The following is a 22136-nucleotide window of genomic DNA, read 5'->3' as shown; positions in this document are numbered from 1 at the left end:
TGCTTAGTTATATTATGAGAACAATGCAATGCCTAGGTACACATATAAATTAAATATTTTAAAAAATTATACTTTTCTTAAAATATTAAATCATTCCAGGTTAAAAAATAGTTTTTAATTACCCAAATATACAAATCATTTTGTTAGTCTTCCATAGAGCTCTATTTATAATTGAAATCTTAGGATTATTTTGTAAGCTCTAATAATTCACAGATTCTGCTAACCAAAGAAGCTCACATCATGTTGTCTTATGTACTTCAAGTGGAAGAAGTGCTGAATGTATTGGGTAGTACATACAGCTATAAGAGGCTTGGCCAAGATAGGACATATTTATGACTATTTGGTTATCACAAAAATTGTGGTATGCTTAAATAACTGATTTTATGTTACCTGTAAAAAGCTAACACAGTCATAGATAAAATAGATACTATCAAATATTTTAGTATTTAGTTTAAAAGGCATGTCAGTCTCCCATATCATTTTTTTTTTCTGATACATGAAAGATCTTACAAGGTGTAAAAATGAAGTAAGTCAAGAGAAGCATCTATTAAACTATCAGACATTCTGTTAAAATCTGTATTTTCTCCTAAGGTCTGTATTACTGCTCACACTTATGATGTCTGGCAAGATCAATAACTACAGTGTTATGACATCAAATTGTTTACTAATTTACTTTTAATGACACATTGCATTGGAATGCATTATTTTCCAATTACTATTATCCATTAAGAAAGTGCAAATTAAAACCACACTGAGAAATCACTGCACACAACCAGATGGCTAAAATTAAAATATAAATATATAAATATAAATGGCTAAAATGAAAATGAAAAATTAAAAAAATAAATATTTAAATTATGGTATCTCATATGTGAAAGACATAAGATAATATTGGGAGACACCAGAAAAAAACAAAAATCTTGCACAAGATTAAAAGGTGCACAAAAATAGAGGAAAAAAAAAGTCAAATTTTAAAAAGTAAATAATTTGGAGAGGGACTAACGTGGAATGTGTAAAAATGTTCTAATTTCACTTTGTATAGTTTTTTTTTTTAATAATCTTTATATTCTGCAAAGTTAGGTTACCTTAGCTAGTTAACATCTGTTGAAAACTTATGATGCTTTGAGGGTAGTACCCAAGAGACAAAAGTATTTCACATGCTCCTGAGGTTGATGCCAGCTATGACAGCAGTACCAGTGATCATATACTCTCTTCCTTTAGCAATGAACGGAGACTCCCAGAAGTCTAATCTAGAATCTAAATCCCATGGGTCCAGTAATATTACTGTTTCTGCATAGAACTCCCTAATCTTCCATCATCTAATCACTAGCACTGAAGATTTCATGTCTAGACAACAGGGTTTTGCCCTAAGAGGTAAAGAATAAGTGAAGATTCCATGTCTAGACAACAGGGTTTTGCCCTAAGAGGTAAAGAATAAGGCCACTATTTTGCTGAGTTTATGACAATTACAGAAATTGTATTATATTTTATTTTCTTCCTAAAAGCAGAAAAACATTACTAAAAATCAGGGAATCACAAACCTATGTAATTTGCATTTTTCTAGAAGTATTTTCAATCCTCTATTAATGTCTATCTCTAACTCACACTTCAATAGTTCCAGATTTGTTCTCACTGGTTTTCCTGGCCTAGAAGTTCACTATCCCTGGCTCTGCATTCCTTTCTCCTCCATCTATGCTCTGGTGTTCCTGGGAAACTGCATGGTGCTCCATGTGATCCGGACTGAGTCAAGCCTACACCAGCCTATGTTCTATTTTCTGGCCATGCTGGCCCTCACTGACCTGTGCATGGGGTTTTCCACTGTGTACACGGTGCTGGGGATCCTGCTGGGGTTAATTCAAGAGATCAGCCTGGATTCCTGCATTGCCCAGTCTTATTTTATCCATGGTCTGTCCTTCACGGAGTCCTCTGTCCTCCTCGCTATGGCCTTTGACCGCTACCTCGCCATTTGCTACCCATTGCGCTACTCATCCATCCTAACTAATGACAAAATCGTGAAAATTGGAGTGGCAATGTTATGTAGGAGTTCTTTACTAATACCTCCAGTCATCATCCGTCTGAAGTTCTTAAATTATTGCCGTCCTCACATCCTTTCTCACTCTTTTTGCCTGCACCAAGACTTAATTAGAATGGCCTGTTCAGACATCTGCTTCAACAACGTCTATGGTCTGGCTCTTGTGATCAGCAACCTGTTGTTAGATGCAGTGCTCATACTCATCTCCTACATTAGGATTTTGCATACAGTCTTAGCCATTGCATCCCGGGAAGAGAGATTCAAGACTTTGCAGACCTGTGTATCTCACATCTGTGCTGTTTTGGTTTTCTACATCCCAATCATTGGTCTGACCATGGTGCACCGCTTTGGGAAACACCTCTCACCATTGGTTCACGTCCTCATGGGCAATACCTATATCCTTTTCCCTCCCATGATGAACCCTATTATTTATAGTATCAAGACCCAACAGATACGAAGAAGGCTACAGAGATTGTTCTGCTTGAAAAGAGCCTATGTTTAAATCAAAAGTTTATGTATTTAAAAGTCAACACGTGGAATTTTAAAATGTCAAAGTCAGTAAGTATTTAAACATAAATTTAATAACTACTATTTTAATTATAATTTACATGTTACAAATACCTTTCTTTTCATTTCTCCCAATCATCCTTTTAGTAACATTGACATGTTTAATATTGTGGTCCATTTTACAAATCTGAAAATGTGTATACACTGGAATCGGAATCATATCAATGGGTGAGACAGATGAGATATTATTTATAATCTATACCTTATTATGGCCAGTTGATTGCAGATATTTTTGGTTCTACCAATTATGGCAAAAGTAAATTTTGCTAACCTCCTTCAAGTAATTACTAAGAGATCAACCCTGATTCTAGTTCATGTTTAATTCTACAGCATTCTTATTTATTCATTGTTTGTGGTTCTTACTAGTTTTTCCAAATGACCATGAAGTGGAGTAAACATCATGAAGTAACTAGACTATTTAGCTCAGTCAAAAAGTAGTGAAACAAACCACAATCTTGATATAATCTTGATGCTAGGTTTCCCACCAACCAAAAAATCTCTCTCCTATAAACAATAATTTTATAGGACATATAGACAACTAGTAATTGTCAGAGAAAAAAATAGAGCATCTGATTAGTTTGTTTATACAAATAGTAATGCCAATTGCAATTACCATTTGAAAATTATTTGAATCATTTTTAAAATTTACTTTGAATATGCATTCTTTATTTGTCTTACCTTATTTAAATTCCCTGCCCCAGATAATAAAAATAGAACTAGACTTTTACTATCACCAAGTAATGTAAATGTTCCTAATTTAATCTCCCCATCAAGATTCTGATAAAAATATTATTTTCTATTACACAAATTGATTTTTTAAGCTTAGAAAGGCTAAATAATATGTCAAGTGTTAAAAGGTAATAAGTGATAGATTTGGGTATATTTTCTGTTTGAGTTAATTTCAAATTCCATGACAGCTTTCTTTTCTATCACCCTTCTGTACTTCTTTTTAGTATAATATTTTTACAAAATTATACAGCCATCATAAGATGATTATATGATAAATAAAAGTAGAAAAATTCACCAAAGTAAATTATGAATAATGATAAATGGTACGTATTTGGACTCTTGTTGATATTTGTAAATTTTCTCAAAATGTTATTTTTGAAAGGAAATGTATATAATTCAATTCATTTTTCAAGTTAGGTTTATTCAGTTTTATTATATGTATATTTACTGTTCAATGAGCTTTCAAAAATATTTATAGTTATGTAACGACTACAACAATCAAGATATAGGGTATTTTAATTGCTCTGAAAATTGCCTTTATGCCTTTATCCTTGCTTTTGTTAATATTCTCCCACAACCCCAACCTCCTGGCACCACTAATCTGATTTCTGTCATGTAGTTTTTTGTTTTTTTTTTAAGAAAAGGGCGTTGTCAATTAAATTTTAACCAATGTCTTATTTTCTGTCTGAATGCTACCACTTATAACCATGTCTTTGAGATTAGTTGTGTTGTTACCTGTATCCAGAGTTAATTTATTTTTATTGTTGACTACTTTTTCATTGTATTATATTCACAAAACTGTTTATTTAATCATCAACTGATTAACATTTTACTGTTTTGAAGTTTGAATTTGAATAAAGCTATTATAAACATGCCAACCATATGATTATAAAGCATTTCCCTAAAACTGGTAGAGTTTATTTCAATGTTTGTATTTTTACTATTAACAATACAACAACCACAACTATAATGGTAATAATGGTCTCATAAATATAATAGTTTACATTTATCAGACACCTATTATCTGCCAGGCACTTTGGAAGCACTAGGTAGTGATTTTCACTATTAATCCTTGAGAAACTCTACAGGGTAAATTTATAACAATTCAATTTTAGATGTAAGAAAACTGATATAAAGGGATTTTAAATAACTAGGAAATGATAGGGCAATTTTTTTTCACAGTTAGCACATTTACCAGGGCGACTACTGTTTTATTTTATGTTCTAGTTATTGATTTTGGGTGGTGTTCATGAGGTTGAGAAAAAAAAAGATGCTTCTATACTGTTGGTGGAAGTGTAAATTAGTTCAGCCATGTGGAAGGCAATGTGAAGATTCCTCAAAGTCCTAAAGACAGAGTTACCATTCGATCTAGCAATCCCATCACTGGGTATATACCCAAAAGAATACAAGTCATTCTATCATAAAGACACATGCATGCGTATGTTTGTCACAGTACTAGTCACAATAGCAAACACATGGAATGAAACTAAATACTCACCAATGACTGAATGGATAAAGAAAATGTAGTATCTATATGTCATGGAATACTACGAAACCATAAAATGAATGAGATCATGTCTTTGCAGGGACATGGATATAGCTGGAAGCCATTATCCTCAGCAAACTAACACAGGAGAAAAATTGTTGTTGTTGTTGTTGTTTTAAATAATGGATTGTCCTATTGTTTTTTAAAATGGTATGGATTAATTCCCAAGGGAACTGCATTTAGGTATCACTGAGAACAAAGCAATATTCCATGCTAGCAGGAAATGAGTGCCGTGAGAGTATGGAAAACACAAAGCCAAAAACTAATTGTAGGATAGGCAAGGTTGAACCTTATGGAGATCTCTAGTGAGTTTCAGTAAAGCTTGAGGAACCAAGTTAAAGGAGTAGGAAATGACACTTACGGTGTTTTTTTCATTATTATATTGGACAGGAGACATAACAGGTAATTCAGCAGTAGGTATAGTTCATGATGAAAGGAAGCTTCAGGCAGCAATAATAGTGTTTTGTTTCAGCTTTTGTTTTGGTGTAATAAAAGTTTTAGATAAAAAATGTGTCTAAACAGGAATTCAACTTGTGTTAACTGAATATATTCATAGAAAGGCTGTGTAAGAAAACCCAGATTTTTTATTTAACTCAAAGGACATAATTTGCCCTTAAATGGGAGACTATTTCATGGGGATCCCCACTCACTACTACCTGCACACATGCTGCTGTCAACAGTGATTGAGTTGAGAACAGTACTACATAATTTAAAAAAGAAAAGTCCCTTTGTTATTATTTGACATGCATTTGAATATTTTTAGCCTTGTTAAATATAAAAATTTAGTTTATCATTAAATTGATGTTGGGCTCTGAAGTAAATTAAACCATTTAAAAATACTTCTGTGTAAGTTAAGATTTCTAATTCATGCCATAAACAAATGAGAATTAGAGGCACTTATATTGTCACAATAAACCCAAGAAGCTAGAACTTAATGAACTGGTTTTGAAGCCAGACTGTTTAATTTAACATTTGCCTGTGAACATTTATTAGTAAGTTACTTAACCTACCTGGTCCTTGGTTTCTCCTCTGTAAAGTAAAAATGACATGAGTGCCAATCTCATGATGATCAACTAGAAAAAAAAATAGAAGAGATAATAACAGTGTTTGACATGGAGAGAGCATCTGTTAATTTTTGCTATAAATGTAAATAAAAGTTCTTGCTATGAAAGTTAACTATAAAATTAATGAGGTGTATTGAAGCACTGGTTTTTGTTTATCTGTTTGTCTATCTTTTTAATTTTTAACTTTTGTGGATACCTTGTAGGTATATACATTTACGGAGTACAGGAGATATTTTGATATATGCATGTAATATGAAATAAAGTTTTATAACAACTGCAAACTACTTTTACTTTATGATTTAAACTCAGAAGACCTAAATTTTAAAATCTTATAAATTTGATCAATGAAAATATATAAAAGTTCATGCTTGGCTCAAGGATACAACACAGAAAAAATATAATTTTACAGATTAAATTTCAGAAAATTAAAAACACACATCTAGCAAATATCATTAATTAATTATCATGCTTTATAAAGTAATTCTTCAAATCAAATCAACCTCATAAATTGGCAGAAAAATTAAGCATGTTTTAATTAATGTGAACAAAGCTGACTCTTCACCTTCCTATTCTTTTTCCTGTTTTTCTATTCTGTCTACCCCCATGTAGTTTTCATTTCCACCCGGAATTATTTAGTCATAAAACCGGTGGTTGAAGTGCAATAATGTAGATATCTACAGTGGTGCATATGGGCTTGGGGATTGGGTACCAACAGAACAGAGAAAGGTGTGGGAACCTGACCATGTGAGGTGGGTGTCCATCCAAGTTGTTTCCCAGCATGGGATGTACAAACAAGACAGCATGCAGATGGTCACATGGGAGCACAGGTGAGGGTGCTTTCCTGTCAAAAAGGATTCTCAATTTAATACTAATGAACAAAGTATTCATTACTGAGGAGACCCAGAGCCTGAGAAGGGTGGGGAGGAAACACACATGTGGGAGGTGGTTGCCTAAAGTTGGGGGTCAGAAACTGTGAGGGGAGGAGGGTGTTCACATATAGGAAGATGGCTGCCTGGCCTGGAATGCTATAACCCAAGTAGAACTATGAAGGTGTCACAGAAATACAAAAGCTCATTCAAGGCTACTATAAACACCTTTACTAGGAAACCTGGAGGAGATGGATAAATTCCTGGCAAGATATATCTCTCCTAGCTCAAATCAGAAAGAAGTAGATACCCTGAACAAACCTATATCAAACAATGAGATTGAAATACTAATAAAAAATTGCTAACAAAAAAAGTCCAGGACTATATGGATTCACAGCTGAATTCTAACAGGCATTCAAAGAAGAATTGGTACCAATTCTATTGACACTATTCCATCATTTTATGAAGGCAATTTCACCCTAATACTAAAACCAGGAAAGAACATAACAAAAAAAAAAAAAAAAGAAAATTATAGACCAATATCCCTGAGGAACATAGATGTAAAAGTCCTTAATGAAACACTAGCTAACCGAATCCAAGAACATAGCAAAATGATAATACACCATGATCAAGTGGGTTTCATACCAAGGATCCAGGGATGGTTTAACATATACAAGTTGACAAATGTGATACACCACCTAACAGAACTAAAAACAGAAATCGAATGATCATCTCAATAGACACAGTAAAAGCATTTGACAAAATCCAGCATCCCTTTATGATTAAAGTCTTCAGCAAAATCAGCATACATAGGAGATACCTCAATGAAATAAAAGCCATCTATGACAAACCCACAGCCAGCATAATACTGAATGGGGAAAAGTTGAAAGCATTCCCTCTGCAAACTGGAACAAGACAAGGATGCCCACTCTCACCACTTCTATTCAACATAGTACTGGAAGTCATAGAGCATTCACACAAAAGAAAGAAATAAAAGGCATCCAAATTAGTAAAGAGGAAGTCAAACTGCTGCTTTTTGCTGATGATATGATTGTGTACTAGAAAACCTTAAAGACCCATCTAAAAAGCTCCTATAATTGATCAATAAATAAATTGGATATAATTGATAGATTAAAAAATTCAGGATAAAAAATTAATGTACATCAGTCAGTAGCTCTGCAATATACCAACTGTGACCAAGCTGAGACTAGAATAAAAAACTCAACTCCTGTTACAATAGCTGCAAAAAATATATAATGCTTAGGAATGTACCTAACCAAGGAGGTGAAAAATCTCTACACAGAACACTGCAAAACACTGCTGAAAGAAATCATAGACGACATAAATGAATGGAAACACATCCCATGCTCATGGATAGGTAGAATCAATGTTGTGAAAATAACCATAATGTGAAAAGTAATCTACAAATTCAATGCAATTGCCATCAAAATAACATCGTCATTCTTCACAGAACTAGAAAAAACAATCCTAAAATTCATATGGAAGCAAAAAAGAGCCTACATAACCAAAGCAAGACTAAGCAAAAAGAACAAATCTGGAGGCATCACAGTACCTTATTTCAAACTATACTATAAGGCCATAGTCACCAAAATGACAGGGTACTGTAATAAAAATAGACACATAGACCAATAGCAGAATAGAGAACCCAAAAATAAACCCAAATACCTACAGCCAACTGATCTTCAACAAAGCAAATGAAAACATAAAGTTGGGAAGGACACCCTTTTAAACAAATGGTGTTGGAAGTGGCAAGCCAGATGTCGGAGAATGAAACTGGATCCTCATTTCTCATCTTATACAAAAATTAACTTAAGATGGATCAGGGACTTAAATCTAAGACCTGAAACTATAAAAATTCTAGAAGATAAAACAAAAACAAAAACAAAAACAAACAAACAAACAAACAAACAAAAACTTTTCCAGATATTGGCTTATGCAAGGATTTCATGACCAATAATCCAAAAGCAAATACAATAAAAAGAAAGATAAATATCTGGGACCTAATTGAATTAAAGAGCATTTGCATGGCAAAAGGAACAATCAGCAGAGTAAACAGACAATCCACAGAATGGGAGAAAATCTTCACAAGCTGTACCTCTGACAAAGGACTAATATCCGGAATCTACAAAAACACAAGAGTATTAGCAAGAAGGAATAAACTAGAGCTCCTTGAAGAAATGGTTGATTTCAAGTTTAGCCTAGGGAATTTACCAGATCAGCATGAAACATTTTATTATGTTTGAAACATTTTATTATGTCAAAAAGCAAGGAAGTATGTAAAAAATGAGGAAAACATTTGAAACAATGAGAAAGCCAGCTTGAGGGTCTCACACTTGCCAAAACTGGGTTCAATTGATGATCTAAAAATAATTAATAATATTAATCGATTATGCACCCTTAACTGTAATAGGACTGAAATTGGAATATTTATATAATTATTACAATTGATAAAAAACATCCTTTAGAAGGTCAATATTTCATTTGTATGTTGTTATCTTTTTTACTTATTATTTTTTTATATTTTGTTGGGCTAGGCACAATGGCTCATGCCTGTAATTTCAGCACTTTGGGAGGCTGAGGCAGGCAGATCATGAGGTCAAGAGTTTAAGACCATGCTGAAACTCCATCTCTACTAAAAATACAAAAAATAGCCAGGTGTGGTGGCATGTACTTGCAATCCCAGCTACTTGGGAGACTGGTCAAGTATAGGTTTAATGCCTTCTATATACCAGGGATTGTCTTAGACACTTGGGAAAAAATAGGAAGTAAATGATAAAACATTGAAAACAAAGAGAGAAGTTAGAACCACAGGAAAGACATAACAAACCTTGAAAAGAAAAGGGAAAGTTACAACCAACACCTCTCCAGGAATAAAAGAGGAGAAATAAAATGTGTAATGAGTTTACACTAACTCATACTAACATATATGGCACTATGCCTTTCAAGAAACCTGAAACATTGCAATGTTATGATACAATGTAATAACGAGTATTGGTAAGAATGATAATAAAAGAAATGGTTTCCAATATTCAGCTACGCACACACACACACACACACACACACACACACACACACACACACTCAAGTAGAGAATCACATTTCAAAATGGTTCACCTCAAAAATGACCCAAACCAAGTATTAGGAAAAAAATCGCTTCTAAATGTCAGCTCATCTCATGTTTGTGATGAACAGTAGGCACACAGCTGTTCTCAGCTATGAACGTGTGAATAATTATAAGGATTCTGGGATATTGAGAAAAAATAACTTTGGCATGGCCTTGATTCCAAATAATTTGTTTTTGTGCCATCCCATGTGTAGCATATTGAGACCACAGTCTCATGAGAATATTTGGTAACCTCCCTCTGGCCGCCTTCTGTCTATGATTCTCTCTATTGGTTACAATAAATAACTGTGATTGAGGCAGGGGCATTTATTAGCGGTTTCTAACATCTCATAAGAATCCATCCATTCCCTGTTAATGCCAAGGAGGGTGAGACTGAAAGAGCAGAGCTGTGCTTCTGAATTCCTTTGTCAGCCCTTTCAATGGGTGCTGGCTTCATGTAAGGATGTCACACAGAATGTAAAAATAACTTCTGTTTATTTCCACTAAAAAAAACAGAGAGGGGGCTTTTTTTTTAGGAGATGCTTAGCTGAAGTTTTTCTTTTACTCAAAATAAAACATCATGGAAGCTCAGGGCTTTCAGATGGGGAAGAGAAGCAAGAGATGAGAAAAGGTGACAATATAGAAGCCCAACTGAGGAGCCAAGAAAAGTTCAGTGGTTGAAATTTAACTGACAGAAGCCATAGTCCACAAGTATATACATACACATGCATAGGCATTATTTCTGGCTCTGGGGGAAGCCTGGAGAATTTATACATCCTAAAAAGTTTTGGGGGGAAGTTACAAGGGGGTTAGACTTTGAGCAGATAAGTGTCTTTCTTTCTCTGAGAATAGTCTATGGAGTATCACTCTGGCTAGGGTGAGCAATCTACCATACAGATAAAAGAAAATTCAAGATGAGGATACTGAGAAATTGAGCCAGTTGACAAATACTAAAATATGTATTCTCTCTAAGATGATACACCTTCTTCAACTACTTTTAAGTTTAATGGCAACTGTTCTTCGGTTCTAAATGAGTCCAGTGGAAGTATGACCCCTGAAACTTTGTATACCAACTTTAAAATAGGTTCTGGATTACTGGTAAGATTTTCATCTTTGCTAGGCATTTGCAAGCATATGCTGCAACCAAAATCTCTAAACATTAATTTATTTGTTTGAACATAATTTGTTATGTGTCTTCTATGTCTACAGAGAGCTAGACTATCCTTACTGAAATATGTGACAGGTGCTATATTAATCTTAAAGGTAAAGTCAAATTGGGTAAGGGAAATTCAAGTAAGACACAGCTTGCAGCTAACTTGAAATCATATGTAGTAAATCTCAAATACAGAAACAAAGCAGTATATTTGATATTGACTTAGTGACTTGAGAAATTCTGCTATGTACTACTCATGGAAATGTTTTGTAGAGTGTTGCATATAAACTGGCCTTTAATAAACGGATTTAATTACTATTGGTTGAAATGAAGCATTTATCACAATTGTAAATATGATCAGAAGTTGTGTACAAATTTTCATATGGGAATGAGTGATTCATATCTAGTGTAATACAACAAAAAATCTGGCTAGAGAGTAACTAGAAAAATTATATTAGTAGAAATATAATATATTCCCACTGTAAAGGGTCAGGCATACAGGCACAAAAAGTATTAAAATATGAAGCAGGCAACTGTATGGAGTAACAATACACTTGACTTTTATACTAGTTATTGTAGTCTTGTTGACTGGAGTTTTGATCCTGGTAGTAGTTGTAACAATTATCCCAGTGCAAAGAAGAAAGTGAATTCCAGTATATTCTAGACAATAGTTGAAGCCAAGAGAGCTGGCTATGTGTATATACAACCTATAGTATATGTGTATATCTATGTTTGAAAGAGGCGAATGGTGTATTTTGGTGGGTACGAATTTTATGTCTCTAAGTGTTATTTGTCTTGCTACCGGAGGGAGCAGTGTGTTGAGTGACTGAGTGAGCAGGATTTGTAGAATGTAGTAAACACTCACTGGCAAGAATGTATGAATGAAGGAGTGAACAAGCATAGGTCTACACAACAATGGATACAAATGTATAAATTATAACTCATATAGGATCTATTTTTTTTCTTTTTTTTTTACTTTTGGCTTGAAAACTTTATTAAAATAAGGATTAAAGTTGAAAATAGAACAATCAGAATGCCAGCCCTTGCATACAATCAGCAAATAAAAGGAAAGAGGAAGAAAAAGAGAGAGAAAAAGAGAATAAAAGGGTAGGAAGGAAGGAAGGGAGAGAGGGAGGGAGGGAGGGAGGCAGGGAACGGACTGGAGGGGAGTGAGGATCTATTTTTTCAAAGCTATATTAACACTTGTAAAAAGATTTTTTAAATCTTTACATAATTTTAAAAGAGTATAGAAGTTCTAATTTTGGCTGAGAGCAAAAAAATAGTATTCTCTTGTCCCAGTACTCCCTACCTGTAACCCTTTCTCTGAGAAAAAAATCTTCATTAATTTTTGTGCAAATTTTTCTCTGATGCTTTTTAATTTGGGGTATGTTTTTAAATTACATAATTTTACAAAATATTTTTTAACTTTTAATTTCAGGGGCACATGTGCAGATTTGTTACATAGGTAAACTTATGTCATGGGAACTTTTTGTACAGAGTATTTTTCATCACCCAGTAGTTAGGCCTAGTACTCATTACTTATTTTTCCTCTTCCTCCTTCCACCTTTTTTCTCTTAGAGGCCCCAGAGTGTCTTGCTTCCCTCTATTTGTCCATGTGTTCCCACCATTTAGTTCCCACACCAAAGATGCTATGTTTGGATTTCATGTTCTTCTCGATAATCAGATATATTACCTGCCTTCCAATCTGTACCCCTTATGCACATGGAGCTGTACCAGTATTTTCTGTTTATAGATGACAAATTTCAATTTAAGCAAAATATTTAAATCTATAGTTATGAAACTAACTATAGAAAAATATTTCCTTTCTTCGTTCATAGTACGTTAATGACATGAACTAACACCATTTTCTCCAAACATGCTATTTTTAAGGCATTTACTAAGATATATATTGTTTCCTAACATATTTACATTTTGATACAGAGATATTTCAAATTTTTTTCTAGAAATTATTTGTCAATATATGGTACTATCTTAGAACCATTTGAGAAATAATTATAATACTCATTTTGATGATTATTTTTCTTTTTTTAAATTATACTTTAAGTTCTGGGGTACCTGTGCAGGTCTTGCAGGTTTGTTCCATAGGTATACACGTGCCATGGTGGTTTGCTGCATCCATCCCCCGTCACCAACATTAGGTATTTCTCCCAATATTATCCCTCCCCGAACCCCCCAAACTCCCAGCAGGCCCCAATGTGTGATATTCCCCTCCCTGTGTCCATGTTTTCTCATTGTTCAACACCCACTTATGAGTGATAACATGCGGTGTTTGGTTTTCTGTTCTTGTGCCAGTTTGCTGAGAATGATGGTTTCCAGCTTCATCCATGTCCCTGCAAAGAACATGAACTCATCCTTTTCTTATGGCTGCATTGTATTCCATGGTATATATGTGCCACATTTTCTTTATCCAATCTATCATTGATGGGCATTTGGGTTGGTTCCTAGTCTTTGCTATTGTAAACAGTGCCGCAATAAACATAGGTGTGCATGTGTCTTTATAATAGGATGATGTATAATCCTTTGGGTATATATCCAGTACTGTAATGGGATTCCTAGGTCAAATGGAATTTCTATTTCTAGATCCTTGAGGAGTTGCCACACTGTCTTCCACAATGGTTGAACTAATTTACACTCCCACCAACAGTGTAGAAGTGTTTCTATTTCTTCACATCCTCTCCAGCATCTGTAGTCTCCAGATTTTTTAATGATCACCATCCTAACTGGCATAAGACGGTATCTCAACCGTCTCATGGTGGTTTAGATTTGCATTTCTCTAATGACCAGTGATGATGAGCAGTTTTTCATATGCTAGTTGGCTGCATAAATACAAACATTTTAATGATTTTTGTCACTCCTATTATATTTTAATTTTTTACTTTGAAAACAATCCATACATCATTCAAAAGAAAAATCTCAAACAACCTGGAAATGCATTGTAAAAAAGAATGATATCTCATGAAGTTGAAAAATGAATAAATTGGTATTTATGTGGGTTGTTAAAATAGCCTATGCTTTATTTCTGCAGGTAGAAATACCAGAATAAATATCCATGTTTCCATAGACCTGAATATTTCTAGGTATGAAGGTGATACCAAAGGAAGTGCCAGAACTTCTTTCAGGGCTTTGCCAAATAGATTGAAAATAAAAGTAGATGAGAACATAATAAAAGTTACCAAGAAAACATTCTGAGATTTGATTTTCTAAGCATTGAGATAAAAAAAGGTAATTGAGTTCATATTTTTTCTCCTCACTTGGTCAATGATTATGTGTTCTAGACCTAAGTAATTCTACTTGCTCTTACATTTTACAAGAAGTTGTGTGTGGCCTTAACTCCATTTATTCAGACAGGTTTGGAAGCCTTCTAAGAATTAATTCCTTAATGAAAATATCCTAGGACTAATTTCACCTTAAAGGAATTAGATGCATTACATTTTTCTATCTTAAAATTTGATTTTTATTCTCCAAATAGGAGCATTTGGAAGCTGATCTGTATTGGATTTCAAGAAACATCCTTATGGGGCTTATAAACAGTAGTAGCTGGTTTCAGCCACACCTTCTCCTTTTAACAGGCATCCCTGGACTGGAGTCTGTACAAATATGGATCTCTATCCCACTGTGTGTCATGTACCTCACTGCCATCCTAGGAAACTCCACCATCCTCCTTATCATCAAAACCACCTCCAGCCTTCATGAGCCTCAGTACATCTTTCTGTCCATGTTGGCAGCTACAGATCTGGGTCTGTCTTTGTCAACTCTACCTACAGTACTCAATGTCTTCCTCCTGGATCACAGGGAGATTGAGTTCCATTCTTGCCTGACACAGATGTTCTTCATCCACTTCTTCTCCTGCATGGAATCAGCCATCCTGTTGGCCATGGCCTTTGACCGGTTTGTAGCTATTCGCAACCCACTGCACTATACCATGGTTTTAACGCCTGCTAAGATTACTCGGATGGGGCTTACAGGTGTGGTTAGGGGTGTGATGTTGATGGTACCCTTGCCAATCCTCCTCAAGCGACTGCCCTTCTGCAAAGATGTCATTCTATCCCACTGTTACTGCTACCACCCTGATGTGATGAAGCTGGCATGTGGCCCTGTCAGAGTCAACATGATCTATGGATTGTCCCTTGTCATCTGCTCCTTTGGAATTGACTCTGTGTTCATTTTCATTTCATACATCTTGATTTTGAAAACAGTGCTGGGTATTGCCTCAAAAAGTAGTCCTCTCAAGGCACTTAATACCTGTTTTTCCCACATCTTCACTGTCTTTATTTTCTATGTGCCGCTCATTGTGCTGACCCTAATTCATAGGTTTGGTAAATTCACATCTCCTCTTCTCCATGTCACCATGGCCAATCTCTTTCTCTTCTTGACTCCTGTCCTAAATCCATTAGTTTACAGCCTGAAAACCAAACCGATAAGGTTAGCAGTACTTAAGGTAATCAAGGGCAGAGGTAACTTGCTCAACTAATCAACTATGGCCTTATTTTAAAAAATATACCATCGCTCTCTTCCACCTTTTATTTGCCTGCTTTTCTCTGGGGAATATATCATTACTTCAAGGTATAGTTGTGTAAATATTGAGGTTTTTTTGTCTGCCTTGAAGATGATGGAATTTGGTTAATGTCTTGGTCTAATTCATTATCACAGTGCTATAGAGTGAGGCTTTCTGAACTTTTTTGATGTCTCTTCCTATTCCAAAGTTTCAGTTTAAATATTTAGGTGGTTTCCAATTAGTTATAGAATAAAGGCCAAATTATTAACAGATTTTACACAGCTTTCTGTTTCCTTATTCCTTCCCTTCTCTCCAGTCTCAACTCCAACTACACAGTGCCACTTCTCCTCAGACCAGGTGATTGAATATGTATTTACACATGTATACCAGTTTTAAATGACTCTAGGCTTTACCAGTTGCTTGGCTTCAAATTTCATCCATCGTAAAAGAACTATATTAATAACTTTTCTAACATTTTATTAGAATTGACTGTTTTATATGACTAATAAAACTGCAGTTGCACCTTTATACAGTTAACAAAATAACTATTCAAATAGTTTTCGCTAAAAGCCACTTTATCCATTTCATGTGTTTACTCTTGGACCAGAATTTTATATTTTCTTTCTCACCCTAATTTTAGGATATATATATAGAGAGAAAGATAACTGTGAAGAAAAGTAGGATAAATATATTTTTATAATGTGATGACGTGCCTAACTTCCTTGATAAAGATTGGAATAATCTGAAAACATGAATTTCAATGAACATAAGAGATGATTAATAGAATCTTAAAATTCAAAATAATAAGATAATTTTTTATCCACTTGGTCATGTGATGCCCACATGAAAAGGCAGCTTTGGCAGTTTCCTGATTTTGGTAACTTTTTTTTTTTTGAGATGGAGTTGCACTATTGTTGCCCAGGCTGGAGTGCAGTGGCGAAGTCTTGGTCACTGCAAACTCAGCCTCCTGGGTTCAAGCAATTCTCCTGCCTCAGCCTCCCAAGTAGCTGGGATTACAAGCATGTGCCACCACACCCAGCTAATTTTGTATTTTTAGTAGAGGCAGAGTTTCACCATGTTGATCAGGCTGGTTTCAAACTCCTGATCTCAGGTGATCTGCCTACCTCAGCCACCCAAAGTGCTGCGATCACAGGCATGAGCCACAGCACCTGGAGACTTTGGCATTTTTTTTCTTTTAGATTGAATAACATGATTTGTAACTTTGAAAATTCCTAAGAGTCGAGGTTGAAAAGTGTTGGTAAATATATATGGTGACTTTCCCAAAAATACTACTTTTGATTACAAACTAGATCTTTAAATTAATGTTTTTAGACCTGGGAAATTAACAATTTTATATTTGAGGCATGTTTTAGAGAAAAGCTATTTTTAACTAAAAATGTAGTTTGATGTACTAAAAATACAAACTTCAATTATTTAAAAAAAGTTTCTGTGATTTGATCTTGTTCTCTTGATCCTAGATATGAAAGCGACAGTTATCCTATTCTGTACTAGACTCAGTGTTGGATATGGAATGACTATGTACCTTGACGTATTTCAGTGATTTTCATGTTCTGAATGAGGACACACTGCATTCTGAATTTTATGTCTTCTTTGATTCCATGACTTGATTTCTGTGAGTTAGTGTTTATTAGAGCAGGAATAGTATAACAACTTCTACACAACAGTTTAAATTTTATGCTAATTTAATCATTATATTCAAGGTTGTAGTTGACAGGCAGATGAGGGAATGTTTTTACTTTATAATAGAAAACTTAGGCCAAAGAAACATTCACAACCTTAGGATAGAAAGCAAGAATCGGAAACTTCACGATACTTCCAGTTATATGTCAGTTTCTTACCCACCCCATATTCTCCTATAAATTTGCTCACAGAAAAATAGAATCTTCTCTCCAGTCTTCCATTCAGCATTATGCAGAGAAAATAAAGAGCAAGTTACTTTCTCTGTAGTTGAGAATTTATTGTCAAATGAGAAAAGCAAAAACTATATACACAGACCCGTTAAAAGTTCAAAACACATACAAATAAACTGTGTGTTTAGAACAATTGTCACTTAACAAAAAAGAATTCAGATCCTAGTTTTTCTGATTCATAACTTTTTTTTTTGTGAAGAAAACCAAGTTTCCCATAAAACAGGCATGATTTTCCCACAATCATTCCGTTATTTAGTAACGTAGACCATTTTATTCATGCTCCTTTCTCCTTCCACTTCATCATGTCAAAATAAATGGCTAGAACTTAACTAAGATGAGGCAATAAATACTTACTTTTAAATTGTCATTTTTTCTAGATCTCTCTCTCTCTCAATGTGCGTTTTTTAAATAGAATTCAACCACTTCTCTATAAGGGCATCCAACTACACACCCACTCACCTCACTGCCTTTCTGCTGATGGGTGTCCCAGTATTAGAAGATTTCCGGACTGATTTCCATTCCTTTCAGCTTTATGTGCCTCTTGGCTGTGATGGGCAACAGCCTGGTTATGACACTGGTGGCCTGAGACAGGAGCCTCCTTAAACCCATGTATCACTTTCTGGCTATGCTGGCACTCAATGATGTTCTTCTTTGCACTGTCACAGTGCCCAAATTCCTTCTAATCTTCGAGCAGGGTCCCTCCCTGTCAAAACTTTCTGTTTGCCTCACACAGATGGTTTTTGTTCATGCTCCTTTCCTCTCAAAGTCTGCTATTCTACCGGCCTTGGCTTTTGATCTCTATGTAGCTGTCTGTGCACCCCTTTATTATACACTACTTAAAGGCTCTCTCACTGGCAAGATGGGCCTGGCTCTGGTGGCTCAGAGTGTGACTGTAGTTATTTCCTCCTCATTCTCCAGCTGCACTCTTGTAGGAGAGACATCATCTGCCATACCTAATGTGAGAACATGGGCATTGCCAAGTGGGCCTGCAATAGCATTGCCCTTAATAGCATTTGTGGGCTCACTGCTGCTCTCCTCAACCACAGGACTAGATTTTGTCATCATCACCCTGTCCTACTGGTTAATTTTGAGAACAGTCTTTTGACTACTCTGTAGGAAGTTTCCACACGGAACATTCTTGCTGATTGCATTTGATAGTAACTGGGACATTCTTTAGCATCTGTAAACCTGCCGTAATTTCTACAATATAATTCCTCTTTTCCAGTAGGAAATATTAACCTCTAGATTAATAAAAGAACTATTCCCTGTCATGTAATAAGAAACTGTGTTGTAAACATAGGATTGACATATATGTGGTCTTGTGGTTGAATTAATTGGATTGAATAAAAAAATTGAAAAAAATTGGTATCATTCTCTTCATATTATATATATAAAAGCATATATTTTTATCATTTTGTGTGTAACTTGTGGTTATTTATACTGTTTTAAAAATGTGCTTTTATTGTTTAAACCATCAGATCGAATGACTGATAAGTGGAATAATGAGGTGTTTTGCAACAATGCTTTATGTAGAATAAAATACCAAACCCTTCAAAGATGAAGGAAACATCACGGTACTCTGATATTTGTGTTTTGTCACAAAGGGCCTTTTGTAGCATAAAGATGATCAGTCCATAATTTAAAGGATAGCATTTGACATTATGAAAATAATTACATTGCATTTTGCCTAAAGATGGGGGGTTGTAATTTAAATTGAAAATTATTATTTTGGGTTTAAGGATATCTTACAGTTTCTACCAGAATGCAGAGAATGTTTTCATAAGGCAAATAAATATTTATGGCATTATCTAACTACCTAATGTGAGTGAAAATGGCTCCTAAGTTTTAAATCCATATGCAAAGGAAATAAATGTTTCTATTATTATTGTAATTTTAGGTGGGAGGAAGACACTTCCTGTCTTAGAAGTACTGTCTGTTTACCGCAGGACTGAACTCCAGCCTTGATTAAGGCTGTCTTAGCTTTCTATAAGATTAAAATTATTTCAAAAATTAAGGAAAAGAAAAAATATATATATATATTAAGTTGTCTGTTTTTATTCCTGAGAAAACTAAATCTCCTCAAATAGGGCTAAATGTGTATAAGTATTTAAAAAGTGTTGCTGATGCCTTGTAAGAGATAATAACTTCTGCTTTGAGCCATAATATGCTCTTACATCAGTGGAATAGTTTATGATCTTAAAAAATATGGATCATGTAGAATTACAAACACCACAATTGTGTAACAAAAAGGTAGTGTAAGAGTCCTGGCAAACATAAAATATCAAAAAGCGAAAAACATATAGGTTTGGTACCCTCAAGGAAAACTTCATGAATTAGTGACCTTGAATAAAGTTTGGCATTAGAAATTTGGAGAGAATAAATAAACATGATTTTCAACACACCACTATGTCACATGTTTGTAATTAAGAAGGATTTATGAATCACATATTAAATTAGGCTGTAGAGTCCCATTAGTCACTAACCCTGTCCTTTAGAACCTCCCTTGTGATTCTCTGTTGACTCTATGTCTGCTCTTTAAGTAGTCTTCGGTCAACAACTCATTCCAACATACCTAGAGCAGAAAAATCACTGTGAGTTTACTTCCTTAGTACTGATGCAATTATTGTCTTAAGGACATGCCTACTTCACAGTAGAACTGATCTTTTTAAGGAAAAACAAGTGGAGGATCCCTTGGAGGATCTGCTGGGCCTTCACACTATAGATGATTGGGTTGAACACAGGTGGAACTAATAAATAGATATGAGCCATGAAGATGTGGATAACCAGGGAGGAGTATTTGGCAAAATGATGGATAATGAACAGTCCTATTATAGGCACATATAGAATGAGGACAGCACAGATATGGTATGCATATGTGTTGAGGGCCTTAAGCCTCCCCTTACGGGATGCAATTCTTAACACTAAGAGAATGATAAAAACGTAAGATACTAAAATACCCAGCAAGTCCATGCCCCACAGGACAGTGACCAGAACCAACCCATATACGACATTAAACTTGGTGTCAGCACAGGCAAGGCGGATCATGTCCTGATGCAGACAATAGGAATGAGACAGGATGTGGGAATGACAGAAGGGAAAAAAAGCCAGACGAGCTAGAAGTGGAATCATCGCAATAGCACTCCTGAGCAGGGCTGCAATTCCTATCTTGGTGATAAGTTTTGGGGTAAGAATGGTTGCATATCGCAGAGGATGACAGATAGCCACATACCAGTCCCGGGCCATAGCCAAGAGCACAGATGATTCAGTGAAGGAGAAAGCGTGGATGAAAAACATTTGGACCACGCAGATACTGAATCTCTTTGGAAATGGACCACAACACCCTGAAGAGTGTTATTATTGTGGGCAGGGACATTCTCATGTTAGTAAGAGAAAGCATGGCCAGGAAGTAGTACATGGGCTCATGGAGTCTGGGGTCTGTCCAGACAATATGCAGAATGGTGCAATTGCCCATTATTCCAACAAGGTAGGGAAGACAATAGGATGGAAATCCAGTGGTGAAATTCTTCATAGCCAGGGATACCTGTGAGATAGAATGTGGAGGACAGGGTAGTGATGGAATTTGAGGTTGACATGGAGTTTACTGTTAAAACCACAATCCAATTCCACAATCACTCTTCAGTGGGGAAAGAAATAATAAGATCAGAATCTGCCTTAAAAAAAAAAAAAAAAAAAACTTAAATGTTTACTTATGATCACTTCTTAACCCATCCCAACATTTCTGATTTGTTCTCCATTTCACTGCTAGATGTTGTTAGTTAAGTAAAGAATCCACTTTATAGCCACAAGGATCTTTTTTCCCACATTCTCATGCAAACGCATTCAATATTTCAATCTGATTCTTTGAAAATATCTATCACCCCCCCCATTCTTTCATAAACTTGCATACTCTAAGTCCTGTGCTATTCCCAATCTATAATATAAAATATAGAAACATTCTGTTTTCTGCATTTTCTTCTAATTCAACACTTTAGCTTCTCTTTAATGTTTTCCCTTCCTCTTTCTTTATTGAAATGCAATATCTCCCATTTGTATGGAAAATCTTATGAAATAAGTCATTATGAGTGTGTAATATAATAATTATATTTTCCTTAAGATATACACTATTCCTGATGATAAGAAAATAGTTTTGTTAGTACACCATAGTAGAATGTTTTACCAATCTTTTCTGCAACTAGCGTATTTCTCTCAATGTGTAGTTACAGAGTAGCACAACATATTCAAATGTCAGGTATTGAAAGATTTCATTCTATTGACTGGCATATAATTTCCACCTTTTCCCTTGAAAGAAAAGTGTTTACTGTAAACATACATTTCTGGTTGTTTATGCTTATTTTATTGTATACTATTTGACATTGTCTTGTTTCAGATGGAATATATTTGCATAGCTATTTTTAAAAAGACAATAAAAGGTACTGTCAAGACTACTGAATCTCAAGCTATATGGCTCATTACACTACATTGTCATAATTGTTTAATTTTATTATTAATTGCTGTTGTTAATCTCTTCCTGTTCCTAACTTATAAATTAAATTTTATCGTGGTTATTGTATATTTAGGATAAAAACATAGTGTATATAGGGTTCAATA

At 34.8% G+C, this 22136-nt stretch overlaps 2 protein-coding genes and 1 pseudogene across 2 annotated transcripts; 2 read left to right on the top strand and 1 right to left on the bottom strand.

Annotated features, from left to right (window-relative positions):
- The first annotated feature begins 1586 nt into the window (after positions 1 to 1586).
- Positions 1587 to 2534, top strand: LOC101046587 (olfactory receptor 51V1-like). The gene has a single exon (XM_003923828.2). The coding sequence runs from the start codon at positions 1587 to 1589 to the stop codon at positions 2532 to 2534; it is 948 nt and encodes a 315-aa protein (XP_003923877.2).
- A 12082-nt stretch (positions 2535 to 14616) lies between these two features.
- Positions 14617 to 15573, top strand: LOC101046895 (olfactory receptor 51I2-like). The gene has a single exon (XM_003923829.2). It carries the CDS (start codon positions 14617 to 14619, stop codon positions 15571 to 15573), a length of 957 nt encoding a protein of 318 aa, XP_003923878.2.
- Positions 15574 to 20168: 4595 nt separating this feature from the next.
- Positions 20169 to 21121, bottom strand: LOC141584951 (olfactory receptor 51L1-like; annotated as a pseudogene).
- Between the last annotated feature and the right edge of the window lie 1015 nt (positions 21122 to 22136).

This window comes from Saimiri boliviensis, chromosome 6 (genome assembly GCF_048565385.1).
Source record: "Saimiri boliviensis isolate mSaiBol1 chromosome 6, mSaiBol1.pri, whole genome shotgun sequence".
NCBI classification, from domain to species: domain Eukaryota; kingdom Metazoa; phylum Chordata; class Mammalia; order Primates; family Cebidae; genus Saimiri; species Saimiri boliviensis.
The sequence above is the reverse complement of the archived record's forward strand: the minus strand, read 5'-3'. Positions and strand labels throughout refer to the sequence as shown.